Raw genomic sequence first — 22,034 nt, 5'->3', positions numbered from 1 at the left:
AGCAAGCTCCCTGCTGAGCAAGGAGCCCAATGTGGGACTCTATTCAGGACACCGGGACCATGACCGGAGCTGAAGGCAGTGGCCTAAGCAACTGAGCCACGCAGGCATCTCTCACATTTTAATCTTTTTGATTTATGTCATCTTTACAATCACACAAAGAACACAGTCACGACTGGAAAAAAAAATGCATATCCTACAATTAATTTTTTTTATTTTTTAATTGTTTTTAAAGCAAGCACTTGAGGGGGCGGGAAGGACAGGCGAGGGAAAGGCGCTCAGGCAGGCACTCCACTGAGCCCGGAGCCTGACGTGGGACTTGAGCTCATGATCCTGACTGACATGATGACCGGAGCTGAAATCCAGAGTCTGAAGCTTAACCCACTCAGGTGCCCCATAATTGGACATCTCCTCCTGTACCCGGTGTTCTATTTTTAAATCCTATAAATACCTTAGGAGAGTAGAGTGCAGGAGCCACAGCCGCATCACTGGAATTACAAAACCTCCAGATTCCCCTTCAGACTCTGAGCCTTAACCAGAACCCCGGGCGATGTGTAGGCAGGTAAACATCGCAGCGGCACCGACTGCGGTCCTAGACTTGCTAGGACGTCCCCTTATGTGGGGGCAATATTTGGAACAGTTGGTATAAAGGATATAAATTTCACTGGAGGTTGTAAAGGAACATTCTGTTACTGAAGAAGTCTGTGTGTGTGTGTAGTTTATTTATTATGTGACATTTTCCTGTGTTAAAAATGTGAATTTATGAAATATAAACTTCCATTTTTATAACCGTATCTTGGCATCTTCCTGTGCTCGAGTCCGCTTCTGTGTTCCCTCTTGGGGGAGGCCCTTCTCAGTGCTCCCCGGAGCGCAGCCCCCGCCCTCCCAGGTCTTGTTCCAGAAAGTCTGCCTTTGTTTTCTGAGGATGGGTTTGGCGGTGGGAGGGCAGAGAGAGCAGTGACTGCCCTGTCACTGGTGGCTGCCGGCGTTCGGGGTGGGGAGCGGGTACTCAATACAGGTTTATTGCATTTAGCCTCAAAACCGAAGTGTCTGGTCCCAACCCGAGAAGCTCTGGGGGTAGTGAGCACGTGTCAGGGAGGTACTAGCAGTTCAAATCATCCACAAGGATGACCCGCCCCCCCAACTCTTTAAAAAGGGGGGGCTCTGCTGTAGACTCGGGGTTGTACCTGTGGAGCTGTACTGACCTCTGCTGACTCCTGGGGGAACTGGGCAACTGGAAAGCAAAAAGAGGCTCCGAAACGGATGAACGCAGGGCGGTTCAGATCCTGCCAGGCACCCTCCCGCTTCACCTCTGCCCAGTAAGCCCTGCCATGGCCCTGCTCTCAGCCTGAGGACCCCGTAGGCGTCCTGGCGCTCACCCTCCATCTCTCCAGCGGGCTCTTCGCGTGGGGGATGGGGCCGGAGAAGGAGCCTCAGAGTTTCAGTTGATGATCCAAGGAAAAAAAAAAAAAAGGAAGTCACGAGATCAAAAAAACCAGCAGAAGATGGGTGACACGGAACATGAGAAAGCAATGCCAGGTCTTTGCTTACCCCTCCCCCCACCAGAGAGGTCCCGCACTCAAAAACAACAGATCACACAGAAAGGAAAGTATAATTTATATGTACAACCAATACACCTGATACAGAAGAGAGGGTCGGGACAGCCCGGGAGTGGGTGTGAAGAGACCGGGAAAGGGGCAGCGAGAAAGGGAAGGGGCCGCGAAGAGGAAGTGGGGGGTTCGCCATGCAAACTGCCACTGTCCCCGGCCCCTCCTGGGGGGGAGGACATGCCCAAGTCTCCCCCGCCTGCCCTCTGCTCTTTTGTTCTGGTCCCGAAGGCAAGGCAGTCCCGTGACTGCGCCCCCTGCCTGATCCACTCAAATTCAGTTCGTGTCGAGGCCTTCAGGAAGGAGGGTAGAAGTGCTCCAAGGACCCAAGCCCCCAAGCTGGGGGCTCCCCCACTGCGGGCCTGTAGCATTTTCTCCCACCCTTTCTAGGCAACCGGGTCCCTTGAACAGATTGGGGAGCTCCTCTTTGGCTTGAGGGAGTATCGCCCAACCATCACTCTCTTTGGAGGGGGGTCCCTGGTCCCTAGGGAGAGGGGAGACACCCCCCCAACACAACATGCCGTACGCACGAGGTCACTGAGCCAGGGAATGGCGCCTTTATTCTGAGGCTGAACAGCAATCGACTCCCTCCCCTGCAACTGCTCCACCCTCGTTTTGGGGAGAGGAAGGGGAAGGAAACATGCAGCTCCCCTCTCCTCTTCCCTTCCTCCCTCTCTAAAGTCCCCCTCCTCTCTTCAAAGCTCTTCTCCCCACCAAAGTTCCTACAGAACTGGCGAGGCTGATGCCCCACATCTGTAGATGGAGCTCGGACTGCAGGGGTGAAGGCGACAGCTCTGCCTCTCTCCTCCCCCCAGCACATCTTGGGAAGCCGCGCGTGTTCGGTGGGGGGTGAGGATACTTGGAAGACCCTGCTTCACCGCCTCCCACCCGGACCTCTTCTCACCAGCACAGTCTTCGAAGCGCGGTGGGAAAGGCGCAGGGGAGTGGAGAGAGACAAAGGGCCCTTCTCAAAAGAGTTGTAGAGTGGGGCAGGGAGGCGCCTAGCCCAGAGGTGGCCCAAGGGGTGGGGAAGGTGGAGGATTGGCAGCAGGTCCCAGAGCCTGAGCTGGGGGTCGGCCTCGGGCACGGGGCCTGGGTGATGCGCTGGCCTGGGAGCCTGTCAATCGTCTATACAGATCACCTCCCCGGCTCGGGGCTCCTTCCGATCCAGCCCGTCTGACACCAGCGCCCCCACCATTTCCTTCTCCTTCTTCACCAGCACTGGAGGGCCGTTGGTGGCGGCTGTTTGGGAAGGAGGCAAGGGCGTGAACCCCAGCTTTGCTCCCAAACGCGGCCTCTTGACCGTAGCATGTGACAGCTAGGTTACCTCCTGCCACTGCTACTTAGTTCCCAGGGCAGCAGGGATGGGAGCAGGGCAAACCCCTGTCCCTAGGAGTCCCAGTGCCCACGACAGATCCCGTGCCGACCCTCACCATACCCCCTTTCCGAGCTCCGATTCTCCTTCCTGGAGGTAGTGGTTGTGGAGGAGGCTGGGCAAAGCCACTGACACCTTTGGTGGCATTACGGACAGTGGAAACAGAAGAGAAGTTGGGTTTGGGAAGAACAAAGGCCAGAACGACTCAGTTTTGTAAAACTGTAGAAACTCGCAAGGAAGCGAGATGGGCTGGACAGGTAAAGGGGGGCTAGGCAGGGCCGAAGCTCAGACAAGCAGGGAGCGGGAGGGCACCGGCTCACCTGTGATGAAGGAGCCTGCAGGCATCTGGCTGTAGTTGGCGCCGGCGGCGGCCAGGGCCCCGACGGGGGCGGCGCTGAAGGCCGCCCCGTACCCCGGAGGCGTAGCGTAGGGCCCCGGGGGAAAGGCCTGGAAGAGAGGGCGCGCCCACGTGAGAGGCTCCGAAGTCCGAGGGGACAACGGGCCCCGCTCCAGCACTCCCGAGGGGATCACATACAGGCAGGGAGACTCGAGGGTGAGGAGTGTGTCCCAGCAAGTTGTTCCTCCACACCGTCGAGAGCTGCCAGAAGCGTGTGTGTGGGGGTCGGAGGAGGACCAGCAGGGACAACTGGAGTTGGGGGGAAAGAGGGTTACCGGTGTGGGGTGAGGCTCCGTGCCCTTGCTGGCCAGCCGGCTGAGGATGCTGCGCTCGGACATCTGCAGGCGGGCTGCGATGGGGGGGATTCGGGACAGCGTGGCCGGCAGGCGGGTCACGTCCGCCTTCATGTCGCTCAGCAACTCCTCCAGCTGGTTCAGAACTGGGGCCCAGGCCACGGAGAAAGAAGGGCAAGAGAAAGACAGGGAAAGGGAGGGATGGAGCCAGGAAACAACGAGGAGTCAGAGGGACACAGAGAGAGAGAGAGAGAGACACCAAGGAACCGGAGACCAAGAAGATGACAGAAGGAGACAGAAAGAGTGACTCGGAGGAGAGAAAGAAGGAGAGAGACCAGATGAGCAGAGGATAGACAGAGCACAGGACACGGGAGGCAGGGGGACATCGGGAGACACGGGGCGGGGGGTCGTCAGAACATTCCATACTGCAAGAGTGACGTTTTGTGGGTGGGGATGACGGGGAGGAAATAGTCAGGAGACGTGCGAGGCAGTAACTGGTGTCACAGATTTCAGGAGTCGAGGTTTTCATGTGTGAGGGGAAGGGAGATTAGAGAATCAGCATTACAGATTCGGGGAATTAAAACAGGAATCCAAGGGGCCAGGATAGTGCTAGTCGGACAGGGTTAGATGGTTAGAGGGGTCTGGAGTCGAATCTATCATCATCAGGGGAAGAGGGTTTGGGAGGAAGGGTTGGAGTCAAAGGGAAGTTTCGGGGAGAGGGTCACAGGGTGGGACAGGGGTAGTTTCTGCCTGGTGGGGTGAGCGAGACACGGTGGGGAGGTACAGGACTTGTGCGATTGGGGGTAAGGACTCTGGGGGACTACACGCAGGCCACGGCCCCGGAGAGGGTGCTATTAGCTGTATGGCAGGCGTGTGGGTCAACGGAGGAGTTCGGCCTTGCGGAGGGACGCGCCACAGTCTCACAGACTCTGGGCGAGGGGGGCCGGTCCCTCTGCCAGGCGCTGGTGTGAATGCTCTTAGGATGGACAAGGGCCGGCTTGCACATACCCAAGAGGCTCAAAACCACGGGGTGGCTGGGGGTGGGGTTGGGGGTGGGGGCAGAGGTCAGAGGGGGGTGGTGCGGAGGGTAAAGGGGTCAGAGGGGTGGGAAGATTTTGAAGGGTGCGGGGTGAAGACTTACGCAGCGCTGTGGGCCCTCCCCCGCGCGGGGCCGCCGCGGCCCTTACCCTTGTGCAGGACGGCGTTGGCCGGCTTGTTCCCCGCCAGCGACTCCTTGGAGAGGTGCTGGTGGCTCTCGGCCAGGCATTCGGCCTCGGCGAAGCGGGCGTGGAGGGCCATGGCGGGGTGCGCCGGCTCCTGGGACAGGTTCAGGTAGGCCGCCCGCCGAAGCTGCTCCTCGATCACCAGCGCCTGCTCCAGGAGCTGGGGGGCCCAGACGGGAGTGGGGGGGGCGTGGGCATCTGCCAGCAGCCGGGCCCACTGGAGACCCACACTGCCCTCCCTGCTGACCCAGAGCACCCCAGCCTCCCACTAAGCCCACACTGACCCCAACACATCCTGGTCCCAGACACAAGGGTCCGCCCCACTGTCCCCCTACAGGAGTTAGCCGTCCCCACGTTCCAACCACACCTGGACCCCCGCTCTGACCCGAACCCTTCTTCACCACGGTCCCTCCTCTTCCGGGTCCCCACCTTGAATCTCCGGGCCAGGAACTTATTTTTCATCTCCAGAAAGTTCCCCTTATTGGCTTCAGTTTTAAACGGCTCATTGATGATGGCAAACTGAGCGTCATTTTGGATGTCCTGCCACCGTGCGTAGCCGTGGCTGCGACGCAGGAAGGGGCCGTCAAGGAACCAAACAGGGAGGCACTGCGCGGTCCGCACTCATTTCCTCTTGCCCGTCCCCCCAGGGTGACACCCCCCCCTTCCCAGGGTGTGGACTCCTCCCCCATCCAGGTTGAAAAAAACGCTTTTTTCCTGCATTTCTATCGAAGGATACAGGACAATCCCGGCCAGAAGCCAATAGTCATGTCTTCGGTGCCAGATCTCATTGAGTTTCCCGGAGCAAATAGCTGCCCGCTCCTCGTTCTGCCACAGCGTGTGAAGCTCTGGAAAGCGGGCCAGAGAGAGAGACATGGGGCGTCAGCAGTGTGGGAACCATGGCCAGCTCAGCGGCAGTCAGAAGGGAAGGACCCGAGTCGGGGGGAGAGGACCGAGGGCTCTTTAGGGAGAAGATGGAAAGGTCTGGTTCACGCTGAGGACCAAAAGCTGTTACAAGCAAGGCTCAAGTTCAGACCAGGAATCGAGGAGGGGTAAAGAGGGCTCAGGAGTCCGGAGTTCAGCCAGGGAGGACCGCAGGTGGGGTGCAAGCCTGCCCCACCAGCAGGGACTTGGAACAAAAGGCAGGCACCACAAGGGAGCCTGAGAGGGCAAGCACATCCCGGTGAGGGGCGCCCACCTGTGAAGCCTCCGTCTGCAATGTTGAACATGAACCGGGGCTTCTCCACCTTCTCCTCGCGCCGGCTGTTGGGCCGCGGCTCATCCCGGGGAGGCCCCGGCCGCAGCTCCCGCTCCCCTTTCATGTCTTCTGCTAGGGCAGACGAGGCAGAGCTCACCGCTGTGCTCAGGCCCCTCCCGACGCTCCCAACGCTATTCCCTGGACTGGCCTGGCCTGGAGCAACTACCCCCCAGGCCCCAGGCTTCGGCTCCCCCGGACTCCACCTCCCAATGCCCTCAGGGACCCAGGGCACAGCGCTTCCACCCATTACCTCTCTTGCCCAAATCCCCTGTTTCCCCCTCCGGCCTCTCCCTGTGCTCCTGGCCATCCAACGGCTTCTCCTCCCCCCTCTCTCCTGGCGTCGACTCTGTGGCTGTGGGAGGGGGTAAGGGACAGGAAGGGAGGATGTCACCCTCATCCCGTGGCCCCAGAAGAGGGAGCTCCTGGAGTCTAAGCCCCTCATCACCCCTAAGCCCATACACCCACCTGACTTCTCTCTGTCCCCCCGGTACCCAGGCTCGGGCTCCATTTCTCCAGGGACTCCCGGCACCTCCTCCTCTAGAGGGATCTTTCTGGACTCCAGCCGCTCCCCAAGTGATGGGGCTGGGCTAGGGACATCAGCCTAGGAGTCGGGATGGAGTCAGGATGAAGCAGAACCAGGCACCAGGCCCTCTTACTCACCCCCACTGCGGGAGCCAGGCAGCCACGTACCTCTGTCTCCATCTTCTCCCCGATTTTGCTGTTCTTCTCGGGCTTCTCCTCCTGGTTTTCTGCTTCATCCTTTTCAAGAGGTGTCCTCACGCCATCTCCTTTCTCACTAGGAGCTGGGGTAGCTGCAGGGAGAAGCAGAGTGAGGAGGCAGAAACCCCCACCCTGACTCCAGTCTCTGTCATAGGGCTCCAGCCCCACTCCCATCTCTCCTGCCGTCCAGTTACCAGGCTTCGAAGTGCAAGGACTGTTGGTAGCAGAGGCCTCAGGGGTGGTGGGAGACGTTTTGGTAGGAGAGGAAGCTCTGGAGGAACGCTTAGAGTCGGCGCTGGGGTCGGGCATCAGCTCGGGCATCGACCAGCGCCCATTGATGTGCTCAAATTCCTGTACCTGAGAGTGGCAGGGAGCGGTAGGGATGGATCAGCTATAGGCACTGAGGGAGTAGGGCGTGGTAGAGACAGGTCAGCTGCAGGCACCAAGACGGGCAGAGGGTGGCAGGGACGGGTCAGCTGCAGGTACTGGCCACACAGGAAGCTCTCCCACCAGTCTGAATCCAGAACCCGGGGATGCCAGGCAGCGTGGGGATGGGGCCTAGGGGACCAGCTCGACTCTGAGTGAAGGACAGACTGATACCTTCTTCTTGACGAGAGACATGACTCCAATCCGGGTCAGCACTTGCTGGCGACTCAGGCCCTCCCGAGGGACACCATCAGCAAAGGTTTCCGAGCCATCTGCCCCGGGCTCACAGAGGTGACGCATGAACAGAGACACATAGGCTCTGGGAAGCGTAGGGCAGGATGCAGGTTAGGAAAGGGTGCGGGTGGCAAGGCGGTGATGAGGGCACAGGGCTTACCGACACCCTAAAACCCTACACTGCCCAGAGCCTGCCAATCTCCCCACGACCAGCCCTCCACACCCCCCCCACCCTGTCTCTCCCTGGGGTCCTTGGCCTTGGTACTTTGTTCCTAGGCCCCATCAGTCAGCTCGTCATCCCGTCCACCAGCTCCCCGGCTAGTAAGTGTGAGGCCAGGACAGCCCAGGGCCAGGCGCCCGTCTCCAGCGCCTCTCCCCTGCAGGCGGGGGGCAGCCAGGCCTCTGTGCTCTAGGCTCTGCTGAGGGGAGGTGGGGCAGGCTGAGCCCACGTCCCAGGAAATCGAGCCAGGAAAGACCGGACCAGGCCACGTGGCTGGGAGCATGGCAGTCAGCTGAGTAAGGTCACATCACGTGGTGGCCGCCAGGACACAAGCACACCCGGAGCTCCCCCAAACCACAGCCCGCTGGGCCCCGCAGCACCCGTGCTCACTTGAACTCCTTCTCTGTCTTGCCCCTCAGGTCCCGCACCAGCCACTGGGTGGTGAAGGCGTCCTGCGGTGGCATCCCCCAGCGCATCACGGCATTGAGGAAGGCCTTGCGCTGCCGGGTGTTGAATCCCAGCACCTGGGGGCCGCAGGGGAGGGCGTGGACTGTCAATGTCCGGTGAGGGAGTCTCACTACTAGGACCCCCAACCCCAGGGAACTCAGCCTCGGGGCCCCACCCCCAAGGGGACACTTGGAGGCCTGAGGGTGGCTCCCACCTCAATGTTGCCTCCAACTCGCGCCAGCAGCGGAGGGAGTGGCTTGTCCTTCTCATTCCGGAGCTGCCTCTTTGACTGTCGACGCCCTGGATGTGGGGGAAGGGAGGGTGGCCTGGTTAGGGGGTCCCCCACCTCCTCCACCCATTAATCCTTCTCCACACCCAGCCCCTGAGACACAGAATCCAGGGAAGGCCTAACTCAAGTCTCAGGCGCTTCTAATTTCCTTTTAAGCGCTTTTCGACCTACCCAGCAAGGAGGTCTAGAAGAAACAGTCTAGAAGAAACGGGTCCCCTTAAAGAACTAGTAGCTGGGCCAGCGGGGAGAACGTAAACTGTTAACTTTCTCGATTTTCCTTCTAGACATCCCAGCCCATACGATTCTCTATGCCCCATTTTGACAGTGGAAAAATTAACGGACGTTCCGTTCTTTTTATCCGCGATCTTTACTCAGTCAACAGAGAAGCACTCGTTTATGGAAAAACCACGGACTTAAAGGACACCAGCGAGTGAACCGGCAAGAGCTACGGGGCAAGAGCTACGGCAGGAAATCAGGAAACAGGTGCCACCTTCTGGACGCTCGTCGAAGTCTTCATCCTCCTCCTCCGATCCCACTGAGTACTCAGACTGGTTATCTGTGGGGAGAGGGCACTGCGTCAGGGCCAGCTCCCAGGATAAGCCCACGCGGGGGCTCTTTCTGGCTGGAGCCCCCCCAGCCAATGCTGTCAGACTCTGAGGCCACTTACCCTGGATGGGGTCCAGTCACCATGTACCCGGTCCCCAGCCCTGCACCTCAGGTGCCAGGCGAGGACTCTGGGTGTCCGGCAGGCCCCTGCAGCCACCAGCTGGCTGGGACCACCCGCAAGCCTGCCCAGCCTCTAGGCAGCTCCTGCAGACCCTTCTGAAGCTCCTGTCCCTCCAGGGGGGCGGCCCTGACCCCTAGGCCTCCCTCTCCCTCTATGTGCCTGCCCCCTTGCCCAGGCCTCCAAGCTCCTGGCCAGCGCACCTCCCTTCCCGGTCCCTCCCTCTGGGGCTCACCCTGGTCCTCCTGGGCGGCATCGTTGTAGTTGACCTGCTTCCGGACCCGCTTGCCCTTGCCCAGGTTGCGGGCCAGGTCCTCCTGCTGCTGCTCGTAGTGGTGCCGCAGCAGCTTCTCCCAGTAGTCGGGGTCCACGTTCTCCTCCTGCTTGATGATCTCTCGTTCGATCTCCTCAATCTGTAGGCAGCACAACGCACACTCACAGTTCCCCTCGCCGCTGCCCAGCACCGCATGCCTACTTCCCCCGCCTGGCCTCTGTGACTCCTGCGAGAATCTTCTGGACACCGCACGTCCTCTTCGTCTCTTACCTGCAGCAGGCTTCTCCTCCCTGCTCCCCGCGTCTCCCCTGAGCCTGTCCTCCGGCGCCACCCACGTCTGTCCTGCCCTGACTTGCAGACACCCTCTGTGTATTGGTATTTTCTCCCCCAAGGTTCTCCCCAAATTCTGGTCTCACCCCTCAAACCAAGGAACTGTTCCGCCTTTTGCCCGGCGCTACGGTAAGAGCTCAGACTCCCCGCAGACTCCCCATTCAAGCCCACGGACGCTGCCCTGCAGAGGTGGCCCAGGGTACACTGCGCCCACCCTGGCCTCTCACCTTGTCTTCCTCCCGCACCACATACTGGGCCACCTTGAAGGAGCTGAGATACTCGTTCATGTTCTGCACATCCGTGTCCTCCGTCGCATCCTGGTTCCGGTCCAACAGCCGAGCGATGGCCTCGTTGTCGTAGTGAATCACGCTGCTGTCCTCCTCCTTGTTCTCCCCTGGTGGAGACGGGGAACCAGAGGAGACTGTGAGTTCCAACCGGAGGAAAATCCATGCAAAGCTTTCTAACTTCGCTTCCTTCTCACGGGAGCACTGGAGGAGAAGACCCTTCCCCAGGGAGTCTGCAGGCACATGTCGGGCCTTCCAACCCTCAGTGGAGGAGAAAGGGCCACGCTTCTCCCAGGGTCCGCATGGGAAAGCTTTTCTTCAGGGGTTCCCGAAGACGAGTGTGCCCAGGAGCGCAGGGCCTGGCTTCAGGAGGCCGCGGGGCAGGTTCTCACCCTCGTTCTCGTCCTTGAACAACTCCTCGGTGCCAAACTTGAGGATGTCGTCCAGCTCCTGCTTGGACATGGAGCCGGCCTTGGAGCCCAGCCCGGGCCGCACCACCAGGTGAGTGAGCATCATCTTCCTCTTGGCCACTTGGGTGATCCTCTCTTCCACGGACGCGCGGGTCACAAACCGGTAAATCATCACCTTGTTGGCCTGGCCGATGCGGTGCGCGCGGCTGAAGGCCTGTGCGGGCAGGAGGCGGAAGTGCGGATGGACGAGGGGAAAGGCCAGGGAGATGGGCCCCACGTGCTGGGGAAAGGCCGCCGGCAAGGAAGGGTCTTCTACCCCCACTGAAAGCTCTCTCTCTGACCCTGGACATGACCCCCTCAGCAGGAAACCTGCATCCCCCTGCTACGGCCGCAGGGGATCCAGGAGGCCAGCTCCCACCTGGATGTCGTTATGGGGGTTCCAATCAGAATCGAAGATGATGACCGTGTCGGCAGTTGCCAGGTTGATGCCCAGGCCCCCGGCACGAGTGGACAACAGGAAGCAGAACTGCTGGGCCCCGGGAGCTAGGGGGAAACAGCAAGATTCAGCAGCTGTGCCGTGCGGCCAACTCTGAGACACCCCCCGGCCGCAGATCACCATGCCACCCATGCAGCAGCCAGGTGACAGATACCCTCCCGTTTCAGCCACCCAGGCGCAGGTGGCTCAGGCCTTGCGTGCCCAGCAGGCATCCCCCCTCACCGTTGAACCGATCGATGGCCTCCTGCCTCAGAGCGCCTGTGATGCCGCCGTCAATGCGCTCATACTTGTAGCCTTCGTAGTCTAAAAAGTCCTCCAACAGGTCCAACATCTTGGTCATCTATGGCGGGAGAGAAGGACGGAGTCTGGAATGATGAAGCAGTGGGCCAGGCACGGCGTGTCCTGACCATCCCTTTGGTGCTGCCACACCCCTTGGCCATGACGCCCACTCCCCGGGTGTGCTCCTCTACCCCTGCCCTTCCTTGCCCCGCTTTCTTGTCACACATGCTTCACTTAGCATCCCTTCCCCTCTGAGACCCACGAGGTTCCAGGGACATCTACAAACGCCCGGAAGATCTGTATGGAATTGTCTCTCTGGGTGGCTTTCTGGAGAGCAGACCCACTGCTTCCATCAGTGTCCCAAGACCTCTGTGCTGTGCTCTCCTTTCCTCTCCTCTCCCGTGGCTAAGGAACACTACCGGTCCCAGAGACAACCTCCAGGAGACGACCCCAAGGAGACATGGGCTCCCCCTACCCCTGCTCCCCGTCCGGCTTCCAAGAAGCTGGCCTGCAACTTCCAATGACCTAAGCTAAGAACAGGGGTCAGAGGCCAAGAGGAACGCCGCCAGACCAGAGCCTCTCAAGAGTGCCACCTCCTGACCTCTCACGCCATGGGAGCCATGAGGAATAAGGTAAGGGACTGGCCTTGGGGGCAACACGGAGCTACGGGTGCAGGTCACCTGTGAGAAGATGAGCACTCTGTGTCCTTGCTCCTTCAGCTTCCGTAACATCTTCTGCAAGAGCATGAGCTTGCCAGACGCCTTAATAAGCGCCCCACCCTCGTAGGCTCCACTGGGGAGTTTGGGGGATTCCTGCCGAGAAGGGAGCAAAAAGGACGAGAGAGTCAGGGAGAGCGCCCCTGTGTTCTGACACAGCCTAGAAAGCCCGGGGCCCAAATCCAGTCTCCGCCCCTTGTGTCTTCCTGCTCCCCTGGGCAATCCCATGCCTGTGCCCCACTGCTGCCCACCGCCCAGCTCCAGGCCTGCTTCCGCCCCCCCACCCCCCAAACCGGCAGCCCGCCACCCCATCTTCGGACAGCAGCATGCTGGCAGCCCCCCGTGGGTGCATCACCATGGCCGCCACGGGGAAGAGGTAGGGGTGGTTGCAACACTTCTTCAGATCCATCATGATGTTGAGCAGTGACACCTGGTTCCCGCCACCTCGCGAGTTCAAGGCCTCGAAGTTCCGAGTCAGGATGTACTTATAGTATTTCCTGAACACCAGGGTGCGGGGCGCGGAAGAGACAGGACAAGGGGAGAAGTGAGAAGGCTACCGAAGGCTGTCCTTGGCACCCCCAGCCCCCTCAGCCCAGGTGGCCCGGCTCTCATCTCACTTCTGCATGGGGCTGAGCTCCACCCGGACGATGAGCTCTGTCTTGGCTGGCATGTTCTTGAAGACATCGGCCTTGAGCCTCCGCAGCATGTGCGGCCCCAGCAAATCGTGCAGCTTCTTAATCTGGTCTTCTTTGGAGATGTCTGCAAACTCCTCCAGAAAGCCCTCCAGGTTGCTAGCAGGCGGAAGGAGACAAGGAACTGAACAGGCCATCAGGTTCTTTGTGCATAGCCTCAGGCTTCGTTCTTCACCTCGAGGAACCCTCCGCCTGCCCCCCTGTTCTCAGCCCCTCCTCGCCGCAGCTCCACCCTGGGGGGGGGGGGTCACTTACTTAAACCTCTCTGGGGTGAGGAAATTCAGCAGGTGGAAGAGCTCCTCCAGGTTATTCTGCAACGGAGTCCCGGTCAGCAGCAACTTATGATCTATTTTGTAGCCATTGAGGACCCTGAAAAACTGGAAAATAGGGCAAGGAGAGGCAGGAGAACGGGCCCGTTAGTGGCAAGCAGCTGGACCACACAGCCTGACTTTTCCTGTGCTCTGTCCGGGATTATAGGCCCCGAATCTCCAGTCCTCCTTCTCACCCAACCTGGACTCCTCCCTGTTCTGGGCTGCAGAAAGTCCAGAACCTTCCTTCTCACAAGCAGGGCCAGACTCAGAGGTCTGGGTGCGTCACTCACCTTGGACTGGTTATTCTTGAGCCGATGGGCTTCGTCTACGACGAGGCAGGCCCAGCGGATGGAGCCGAGGGCGGCCTGGTCGATGGTGATCAGTTCGTACGAGGTCAGCAGAACGTGGAACTTGACCTGGGCCTCCCTCTGCCAACATAGCCATGGTCTGTGCGGCTGCCACCCGATGCCCGGGCACCCAGACCTCTGGCCCCGTGCTTTCCCCGGACACCCCGTCCTGCCTGCGCCTGCCGGGGGAGCCAGCCACCCCGTCCTGCCACGTGGGCTCCACACGGGGATGACTGGACACAGCCCCCAACCTCTACCCCATGTCCGGCATGGGCAGAAGTGTACGTCTCCAGGGCAGGAGGGCAGGGGCGGGGCGGAGGGTGGAGGAAGGAGAAAGCTCAGAGGGTTAAATGCCAGTGGGGGACAATGAAATAACACCTGGGGGTCTCCAAGTAGACGAGCTCAAGGGGCGTACCTTCATCTTAAAAGCTTTCTTGCCACCTTTGATGGCGTTGTCTTCAAAGGAAAACTCGTTCTCACGGATGATGGCCCGGCTGTCCTTGTCACCCGTGTACGTCACCACGTAGAACTTGGGTGCCCACATCTGGAACTCCCGCTCCCAATTAATGATGGTCGAGAGGGGGGCGCTCACCAGGAAGGGACCCTTTGTGTGGCCCTGTGAGTCGAGGGTTGGGGGGACCATCATTCGGGGGTTGAGGCAGTCGCCCCAGTCCTCTGGCTGCTGCCTGCCTCCCCACAGTCCCCCGTGCCCTCAGCCTCCATCCACTCCCACCTTCCAGAACCTTCCCCAGTCCCCCCGAGGGCCCCCGTGTCCAGCACCTCCTTATAGAGCGAGTAGAGGAAGACGATAGTCTGGATGGTCTTGCCCAGCCCCATCTCGTCAGCCAGGATGGTGTCGGTCCCCTGGGCCCAGGAGAAGCGCAGCCAGTTCAAGCCCTCCAGCTGGTACATGTGCAGCGTGCCACCCGTGGCCGTGATGAACCGCGGCTGGCTCTCGTATTTCACCGTAGGCTGTGGAGTCAAGACGTCCGAGCGCTCAGGGGGACGGTCAGGGGTCCTCCGCCCCCCTCGCTGGCACGGAGCTCAGGCGGGATCACAGTTCCCTCCGTGATGCCTGAGCTTACGGAAGTTCTAGACCTCGGTCCCTCCTACTCCAGCACTGGCATGAGGAAGGCAGCAGGGCTGGGGGCAGCCCCGGGTGCTGGGGCGTCAAGCTTCTCTCTGGCCCTTTAGGCCGATCTCCTAGCCATGCAGCAAGGGAGGCTGCTGAAACTTCGGGGAAGTACTGTCCGGAGGCCCGGGGCAATCTGCAATCGCCTAGATCTAGAAACGGGAGAGAGGCTGAGAGGGAGGACTTACATCGTTAGTAGGAGAACTGGGTGGCCCGTCACCCTGCAGCTCCTTCTTCTTCTTCTTATACTTGCGGGGCTGGGCGGGATCCTCCCCCATGATCAGTTCTCTGGGAGAAGAGCAGGTATGAGCGAGGCCTGCTCCTCGGGGCCTCACTCTCTCCTGAACCCACTCCAGACCTCCCTCCCACTTCCCTTAAACATCTCACAGTTCCTTTCTTCCAGAGTTTTTACCTTCACCCATTTTACATCCAGTGCCAACAGCGCCCACCACCCCCAGTCCTCGGCATCCCCTCTCTCCACGACTGCACCTGACGTCTGTTACTCACACTGTTCCTTCCTCCACCGGTCCCACCCCAGACAACCTAGCACCGGCTGCTACTGCCCTCAATTTCAGGTCGGCCCTGCCCCTCCTGACCCTTCCCTTGCCCAAGGGGCTGGCTTTCGCTCCCCTGTCCTCAGACTCCACCCCACGGCCTGGCCCCCTCACCGGTGTCTCCAGTAGCTCTGTTTGTGGTCTTCGTACTCGGGGATGTTCATTTCATCCTCCTCCCACGTGGACTGGTCATAGGGCAAGTCCCGCCATTTCACGAGATAGTGGTAATTCCCCTTTTTATCCACACTGCGGGGCAGAAGACCAAGAGAAAGAGCAGGAGGAGAAAAAGAACATGGACCACAAGCAGAAAGAAATCATCATAAACATGATTATCAGCCAATGGCTAGCCTTTGTCACCTCATCCTCAACGAGGGGCCCCCGGGAGGGAATTTAGGACCACTGAAATCCCACCCTATGCTTTCCAGCATGGCTGCTTGGAAATCAACGACCAGAGGGGCGCCTGGGTGGCTTAGTCGTTGGGCGTCTGCCTTTGGCTCAGGTCATGATCCCAGAGTTCTGGGATCGAGCCTCCCATCGGGCTCCCTGCTCGGCGGTAAGCCTGCTTTCCCACTCCCACTCCCCCTGCTCCTCTTCCTGCTCTCGCTATCTCTCTGTCGCTGTCAAATAAATAAATAAAATATTTTAAAATTTAAAAAAAGAAAAAGAAAAAGAAATCTACGACCAGAAAACCCTTGGGGCTTCGTCTAATCAGTCTTAACTAAACAGCCGTTGGGAGGGAGGCCCCGTTCCAGCCAGGGCTGACTCAGCAATGAGGCACGAACAGACAAGGGACCCTAAGTCCACCGAGCTCACGCTCGGTGCGGAAGGCAGTGACGACCCAGTAAACATGCACGTGGAAAATGTCTGGTGGTAACGTGCACCACGAAGAAAGCAGCACAACAAACACAGGCTGGCTGAACCGTGTTTCTCACGTTGGCCTTTGTGGCCTGATACCCAGCCTCACAGGTCATTAGATCAGAGGTCACAGGGAAGGGGTCACACGGGCCTGGACTCTACGTCTGGTTTCTCTCCACCTGGACGCCCGAGAGATGCAGCTGGAGCCTCGCAGGTGCACCAGGTGCTGGGCGCGGTGACACAGCCTCCGGCGGGGTGGCAGTGGCAGTAGGGGAGGGAACGGCATGGGTGAACGAGCGGGAGGCCGGAGACTCACCTGTGGTTGATGATGCGGTGGACGGTCATCCATTCCGGCTTGATGCCAAAGCGATAGTACTTCTCCTCCATCTCCGCATAGTGCGGGTCCTTGACCTTGCGTTTGTCACTCTTGCCGTCGTCCTCACCAGAGCCGTAGTCCAGGGGTGGGGGCTCATCCATGTCGTTTTTCCTCTGGTAGTTCCGGTACATCACCAAGTGGAAGATCTCCAGCTGACGGGGCACAGAGGGAGGGGACGAGATGGTCCCAGCATCCGAAGAGGACCGCAGGGGACAGGGGACCAGCCCCCGGGGGGAGCGGCAGGGGGAGGACAGACATTCAGTGGACTGGGCTGTGACAGGCTGATGGGAGCAGGAACACGTTGGACTGAGGGCAGAAAGGGAAGGGAGGCTGGCGGCAGGAGGAGTGGAGGCCGAAGGAGACTCTGCGGAGACTGAGGATGAAGGGAGGGTGTGAGGGCCCGAGGCCCAAAGCAAGCGAAGGGTCTGGGGCCGGAGGGAGGAGTGAGACGAACAGCAGGGGGGTCCCAGAGAGCGGGAAGGACAGGCGGCATACCTGAAGCTCCTTGGCCCAGGAGCAGTGCCAGTAGGACAGTCCTACCCACTTGACAAAGAACTCTCGCTCCGATCGGCCTTGAAGAGGACGGGGTGGCGGGGCATCGGGGTTCCCGTCGGCCTGCTGGGGTGCCGGCACGGACACGGGAGGCTCCCCCCACCGCCAGTGCAGGATCTTCTGCACACGGCCTTTCAGCACAGGGCACTTGGGGACAGGCGCGCACAAGGAGGAAACATGGGGGAAAAGTGCCATCGTTAGAGGAGGAGGAGTTCGGGGTCCCACGAGGGAGTCAAAGGCCAAGTGCAGGGACAGGAACGGAAAGGGGAGCCAGAGAGTGGGGTTCCAGAGATGAGAAGAGTCGGGGCTGCCAGGAAACCCAGCAGGAAGGGCCGACTCACCGTGCATCGGGGACACAGCCATTCCCCGTTGGGGATGTCGGGCAGGGGCGGGTTCAGACAGTGAATGTGGTAGGAGGAGATACACGCGTCGCAGCACAGGAGCTCGCCCCCGTCCTTACACACGCGGCAGTACTCCATGTGGTCGTCCTCCTCCTCCTTCTCCCCTTCTTCCTCTCCCTCCTCCTCGTACTCCTCCTCCTCCTCCTTGGCCTCCCACTGCACACCCTCCTTCTCCTGGAAGGCCAAGGCCAGATGTGGAGATAGACAGAAAGGAGGAGACAGGCAGTGAGACCGGAAGCCAGGGACAGACACGGGACACCTGACTGCTAGAAGGGCAAAGGAGGCAGGCGGGAACGAAGGAATGGGACACCTCAGTCTCCAGACACGTCGATGACGGAGCAGAGGGATGGGGGTGGGGGCTGGCCACGGAGAAAGCCAGGCATCTGGGGGCAGCAAGCAGATAGGTGGATCCCCAGGGGGAGGGGGCAGCAGGTACTCACGCAGTGGGGGCAGCTCCATTTGCCCTCAGGAGCCCGGTCCAACTCCGGATCAAGGCAGACGAGGTGGTAGGCACGAGGGCAGGTGTCGCACAGAATAATTTCCCCACCCTGTTGGCACACCTCGCAGTAATCCTGGTGATCCGTCTCGTAGCCGTCAACCTCGTCCTCCCCGGCCACTGCAGGACAGCCCAGGACTGTCATGTATACCAGGGCAGGCAAAGGGCACAGAGGGGGAGAGAGAGAGAGAAGTGATGGGGGAGAGAAAGGCTGAACAAAGCAGTTAGAGGGGGACACAAAAGGGGCCCTCAAGGGACGACAGGTGGCCAGATGGACAAGGTCACACACAGCTGGTGCCCCTTACCCTTCCGCTTCTTCCTCCCCGGCCGGCCTCTCTTGAGCTTCTTGGTGCGGACAGGCCCGTCTGGCCGGCCCGAGGCGCTGTGGACGCTGCCGCTGTCCAGGTCTGACTCCTCGGCCTCCGGCTCGGGGCCCTCATCACTCTGCAAGACATACTGCCCGGAGCCCCGGGGCGGTCAGAGAGGCCGGCTCCACCGTGCTCCCCTCCCCAGGCCTCCGGCTCCTGTTCCGGCTTCCCTCAAGGACCCCTGTGTCTGGACCCCTGGACCCTGACCACCCCCCACCCCATGCCGGGGCGCTTAGCCAACAGGGACGGGCCGCTCACCGAGCCTCCCTTCTTCCTCTTGCCACCCAGCAGCCCAAGCTTGATTTTCAGGGGTGCCATCTTCTTTCCCCGAAGCTTCTTGCGTCCGTCAGGCACTCGGGGGCTCTTACTCCGCCTTTTATGGCCTGGACCTGAAGGAGGAGCGGGGTGAGGGAGACACGTCAGACGTCAGGACGTCCTGGAATAACGCAGTTCACGGAGGCCTCAGAACCCCTGGACAGTGGTCCTAAACGGGGGCGGGAGGGTCCTCACCTTTGCCCTCTTTGGTTTTGGCTCTTCGGATGGGTGGGGGCTGGGTATCGGCAGAAGGAGGTGGTGGGAGGGTGGGGGGTCCGGAAGGTGCTATGGGGGTGGCCGATGACACGGCAGCTGACACCTGCTCGGCCACAGCTGCGGCTGCTGCCGCCGCCGCCGCCGCCACCGCAGCTGCCGACCCCTTGAAGGGATTGTTGGCACTGAACTCTCTCCACTTGGCCCCGAGGATGGTCATCATCTTAGACATTGGGATCTTAGGATTCTTCTTCGCGATCAGGGGCCTGTAAATGCAGGAGCAGAGAACATGGGACCTTCACAGATGGTCCAGACTCCGCCATACCCCTCAGGGGCTGAGTCTGCATTTGTGCTCATGCTCTTTGCCGGGAGGCAAAGACCCGTCAGGAACGACCTCGCTTTAAAGGTAACCCGATATAGAGCTTAAGAGAAAAAAAAACAGGGGCGCCTGGTGGCTCAGTGGGTTAAGCCTCTGCCTTCAGCTCTGGTCATGATCTCAGGGTTCTGGGATTGAGCCCCGCAATGGGCTCTCTGCTCAGCGAGAAGCCTGCTTCCCCCTCTCTCTCTGCCTGCCTCTCTGCCTACTTGTGATCTCTGTCAAATAAATAAATGAAACTTTTAAAAAAAGAGAGGAAAAAAATAATAAAAACCAAGAACACGTACGAGGAGAAAGGAAACGTACACACGCAGTGGATGAGAAAATATAAAACAGCCAAAGATGTTGATAAAAACGCTTCCAATCTTTTCCAGTTTGTAAGATCCTATCACGTATATTAGCGAGGTCATGTTTCATCCTGTGACGATACTGTGAGTTGCCAGGATTCTCTGCATTTTCCAGCAAGTTCCATGGGCCCTAGCATGTGCAGTCTGATAGGCCAGGTGGGTTAGGCTCTGTGGCAGGGTGTCAGACTTTTGTGAGGACATGGGTGACCACAGTGCTCACAGCAGCACGGTTCTCAGCAGTGAGGCAGGAGAGACAGGGTACTGACAACAAGGAGGGAACACTCGCCAGGCTTGGGCCACTCTGCTATCATCTACTCTACTTGGGGGGGGTGTCCCCGAAGCCCAGGCTCCACAGCCAGTGGCGCATGACTGTTAATCACGGGGTCCTAAGCCAAGGATAGAGAGGACTTGATAACTGAGCAAAGGAAATTGGGCAACACTCATTTCTCTCTGTTTCAGTGGAAAGAGAAGTCCTGTGGGGGGAGCCGGAACGTTTGGGGCGTAGAGGGCCATCAGCCCTCACTGTCTTCTGTCACTAGGGCTTTCGAACCCAGCACTGGAATCATGACTGCCCCCCTGCCATCCTCTTGTGAAGGGATCCTGACCGGGGTCCCTGTACCCTGCGGCGACCAGGGTCCTCTCAAGTTCTGTGCCATGCGTTTCTCTGGGGAGCAGCATCCAAGAGTTTATGCAGCTCCGCAGGCCCCCCACCCCCACCCCCGTAAGTGTCCACCGGCCAGTCCTACCTCATGAACTGGCTAAAGGCTTTGTAGTTGGTGAGCGTGTGGTAGTCCTCCTCGGAGAACACATGCTCCACATCCTCCAGGCCCCAGGTCAGAAGCAGAGTAGCGGACGACTTCTGTTCTACCTGCTGCGAGTGACAAGGTGTCATGGGGCTTTCGGGGCAGGGGTTCCTTGAGGCAGGTGCTTCTCCGGCCCCCATCCTGGGCCCCCCACATGCCTCCCTCCCTCCCCATAGCTTGTAGCTGAGGCTCTGGGGCAACTTCTCTAGCTTCTCCACTGAGCACCCCCTCCTTGGGGCGCTCCGTCCCCAGCCCCGTCTTCAACACTGATGTGTGTCCCCCCTAACCCTACTCACCTTTTGCCCCCCGTCTCCCTCCCCCTTTTTCCGCCGCTTGGTCTTCTTTTCCTTTTTTTCTCTGTGCTTCCGCCTCCGTTTCCGACCTGGTCCCATTCCATATTCGCTGCCCCCGCTCTCTGACTTCTCCCGGTACTCATCGCGCTCGGAGCCAAATTCCTCCTCACTGTCCTGAGGGAGAGAAATAAAAATAACATTTCTTCAGTCCTACCATGTGCCAGGAACTGTTCTTAGCCCATAACATGTATTATCCCTTTTAATCTTCACAACAATTTTCTGGAAATAGTAACATCTATTTTTAATCTTTTTTTTTTTTTTTTTTTTGCAGATAAAGAAACTGAGGCACGCGGAACTGAACAAACTGGCAAGGAGACGTGGGACTGCTAGGCTCTGGAAGCATGCAGTCCATGCCCATAGCCTGCTCTCAACAGGGGCTCCAGGCTGCTAAGGCGAGTCACGTGGACACCAGGGGCTCTGAAGCTGGGGTCCCAGACTCGGGAGCTACAAGGCTGAGCCGGAGTGGGGAGGGGGCGTCAGACCTCCGACTCCCGGATGCCCCCTACCCTCCACCCTCCACTCCGGAATAGAATAATCGGGAGGGACGGAGAAAATTCGAGAAAATGCAGGTGCCTGGGAATGGTCTGCTGAGCCTTGCGTGGAGACAGGAGTCCTTCACACTTACAAGCTTCTTGCGTTTCCGGGGTTTTCCTGGCTTGTTCTCCTTCTGCTTCTTGGGTCCTCGTTTTCTCTTCTTTACACCCAAAGCTGAAGGCAGCAGCCGGATGTCATCCTTATCTTTGGAGCAGAGAGCACCAGAAAACCTAAGCCTCCACGTTCCCCGGCTCGGCGGCCCCTAGACCTCAGCCCTCCTCACCTCTCCCGTTCCCACTCTCTAGGAACTAGGGCATTAACTCCTCCAAACTTCGCTCCCTTCACCGGGTGCAAACAGAGAGTGTTTCGAGTACTCTGGGACGCTTGGGTTCTGAATGGGAGGTCAGGGGTCAGAAGGGAAGAGCAGCCAAACCACTCCCTCCTCTCTCCTCCTACTAACAAGGGAGCAGGCTCTAGGCCATGGGCTCGGACTGTGGCAGGTCCTTTCAGTCGCCGCCAGGGCTCCTCCTGCCTTCCCCCTCACTTAGCCAGCTGGCATCCTGCCCGGGAACTGGGGAAGCCATGCCCAGCTGCTGGCCTGGCCTGACCCCAGCACTTGGAGTGGGGAGACACAAGCTGGCAGCTCCCTAAGCCAGATGCTGAGACGGGAGAGCCAAAGGTGGACACCTGGGATCTCACACTAACACCCGGGGCCCTCACATCCCTTCCGCCACGAGGGAGGCCTCTATTTATACTTCCTCAGATGATCGCCAAGCCTCCCGTCACCCTAACATGGCCCTGGAGGAAAAGAAGTCCCTGCCAGTCATTTTCACATCTTGCCCGCAGGACCGCAGCGTCTGGCTCTGGCTCGTATCACACCCTAACCCTACGGGGAGCAGTCTCTGAATTACCTAAGCATTCCTCCTCTTCCCAAGTAGCCTGGAACCTCCCCTCAAATCTATTTCCATAACCCTGCTCCCTAGGAGAACTCAGGAGCCCTCCCCTTTGTCCCC

At 59.5% G+C, this 22,034-nt stretch overlaps 1 protein-coding gene and 1 non-coding gene across 7 annotated transcripts in view; both read right to left on the bottom strand.

Annotated features, from left to right (window-relative positions):
* Nucleotides 1-1,597: 1,597 nt before the first annotated feature.
* Nucleotides 1,598-22,034, bottom strand: part of CHD3 (chromodomain helicase DNA binding protein 3) — a 24,515-nt gene continuing 4,078 nt past the window's right edge. The window contains exons 2-40 of one of the 6 annotated variants that reach the window (XM_044249015.1): nucleotides 21,113-21,225; nucleotides 20,431-20,601; nucleotides 20,078-20,202; nucleotides 18,591-18,874; nucleotides 18,339-18,469; nucleotides 18,018-18,168; nucleotides 17,657-17,850; nucleotides 17,157-17,390; nucleotides 16,759-16,962; nucleotides 16,204-16,415; nucleotides 15,147-15,278; nucleotides 14,667-14,766; nucleotides 14,127-14,318; nucleotides 13,762-13,962; nucleotides 13,290-13,427; nucleotides 12,944-13,065; nucleotides 12,614-12,787; nucleotides 12,352-12,493; nucleotides 11,961-12,092; nucleotides 11,224-11,341; nucleotides 10,924-11,048; nucleotides 10,488-10,719; nucleotides 10,039-10,205; nucleotides 9,443-9,620; nucleotides 8,974-9,039; nucleotides 8,409-8,494; nucleotides 8,138-8,271; nucleotides 7,468-7,612; nucleotides 7,062-7,224; nucleotides 6,838-6,959; nucleotides 6,613-6,748; nucleotides 6,398-6,499; nucleotides 6,088-6,219; nucleotides 5,629-5,737; nucleotides 5,322-5,454; nucleotides 4,811-5,052; nucleotides 3,652-3,815; nucleotides 3,300-3,426; nucleotides 1,598-2,846 (exon numbers count right to left, since the gene is read on the bottom strand). In XM_044249015.1, the coding sequence (XP_044104950.1) occupies nucleotides 2,606-2,846; nucleotides 3,300-3,426; nucleotides 3,652-3,815; nucleotides 4,811-5,052; nucleotides 5,322-5,454; nucleotides 5,629-5,737; nucleotides 6,088-6,219; nucleotides 6,398-6,499; nucleotides 6,613-6,748; nucleotides 6,838-6,959; nucleotides 7,062-7,224; nucleotides 7,468-7,612; nucleotides 8,138-8,271; nucleotides 8,409-8,494; nucleotides 8,974-9,039; nucleotides 9,443-9,620; nucleotides 10,039-10,205; nucleotides 10,488-10,719; nucleotides 10,924-11,048; nucleotides 11,224-11,341; nucleotides 11,961-12,092; nucleotides 12,352-12,493; nucleotides 12,614-12,787; nucleotides 12,944-13,065; nucleotides 13,290-13,427; nucleotides 13,762-13,962; nucleotides 14,127-14,318; nucleotides 14,667-14,766; nucleotides 15,147-15,278; nucleotides 16,204-16,415; nucleotides 16,759-16,962; nucleotides 17,157-17,390; nucleotides 17,657-17,850; nucleotides 18,018-18,168; nucleotides 18,339-18,469; nucleotides 18,591-18,874; nucleotides 20,078-20,202; nucleotides 20,431-20,526 (5,886 nt within the window). In that variant the 5' untranslated portion in view covers nucleotides 20,527-20,601; nucleotides 21,113-21,225 and the 3' untranslated portion in view covers nucleotides 1,598-2,605. Of the gene's footprint in view, nucleotides 2,847-3,299; nucleotides 3,427-3,491; nucleotides 3,626-3,651; nucleotides 3,816-4,810; nucleotides 5,053-5,321; nucleotides 5,455-5,628; nucleotides 5,738-6,087; nucleotides 6,220-6,397; nucleotides 6,500-6,612; nucleotides 6,749-6,837; nucleotides 6,960-7,061; nucleotides 7,225-7,467; nucleotides 7,613-8,137; nucleotides 8,272-8,408; nucleotides 8,495-8,973; nucleotides 9,040-9,442; nucleotides 9,621-10,038; nucleotides 10,206-10,487; nucleotides 10,720-10,923; nucleotides 11,049-11,223; nucleotides 11,342-11,960; nucleotides 12,093-12,351; nucleotides 12,494-12,613; nucleotides 12,788-12,943; nucleotides 13,066-13,289; nucleotides 13,428-13,761; nucleotides 13,963-14,126; nucleotides 14,319-14,666; nucleotides 14,767-15,146; nucleotides 15,279-16,203; nucleotides 16,416-16,758; nucleotides 16,963-17,156; nucleotides 17,391-17,656; nucleotides 17,851-18,017; nucleotides 18,169-18,338; nucleotides 18,470-18,590; nucleotides 18,875-20,077; nucleotides 20,203-20,430; nucleotides 20,602-21,112; nucleotides 21,226-22,034 lie in introns of those variants that run through there. The other 5 variants (XM_044249012.1, XM_044249011.1, XM_044249014.1 and 2 more) reach the window with 5 other exon arrangements.
* On the bottom strand, nucleotides 7,851-7,995 carry LOC122908147. Its single transcript, XR_006384926.1, has one exon.

This window comes from Neovison vison, chromosome 5 (assembly GCF_020171115.1).
Source record: "Neovison vison isolate M4711 chromosome 5, ASM_NN_V1, whole genome shotgun sequence".
NCBI classification, from domain to species: Eukaryota; Metazoa; Chordata; class Mammalia; order Carnivora; family Mustelidae; genus Neogale; species Neogale vison.
Note: the sequence above shows the minus strand (reverse complement) of the source record. Positions and strands in the feature narration are given on the sequence as shown.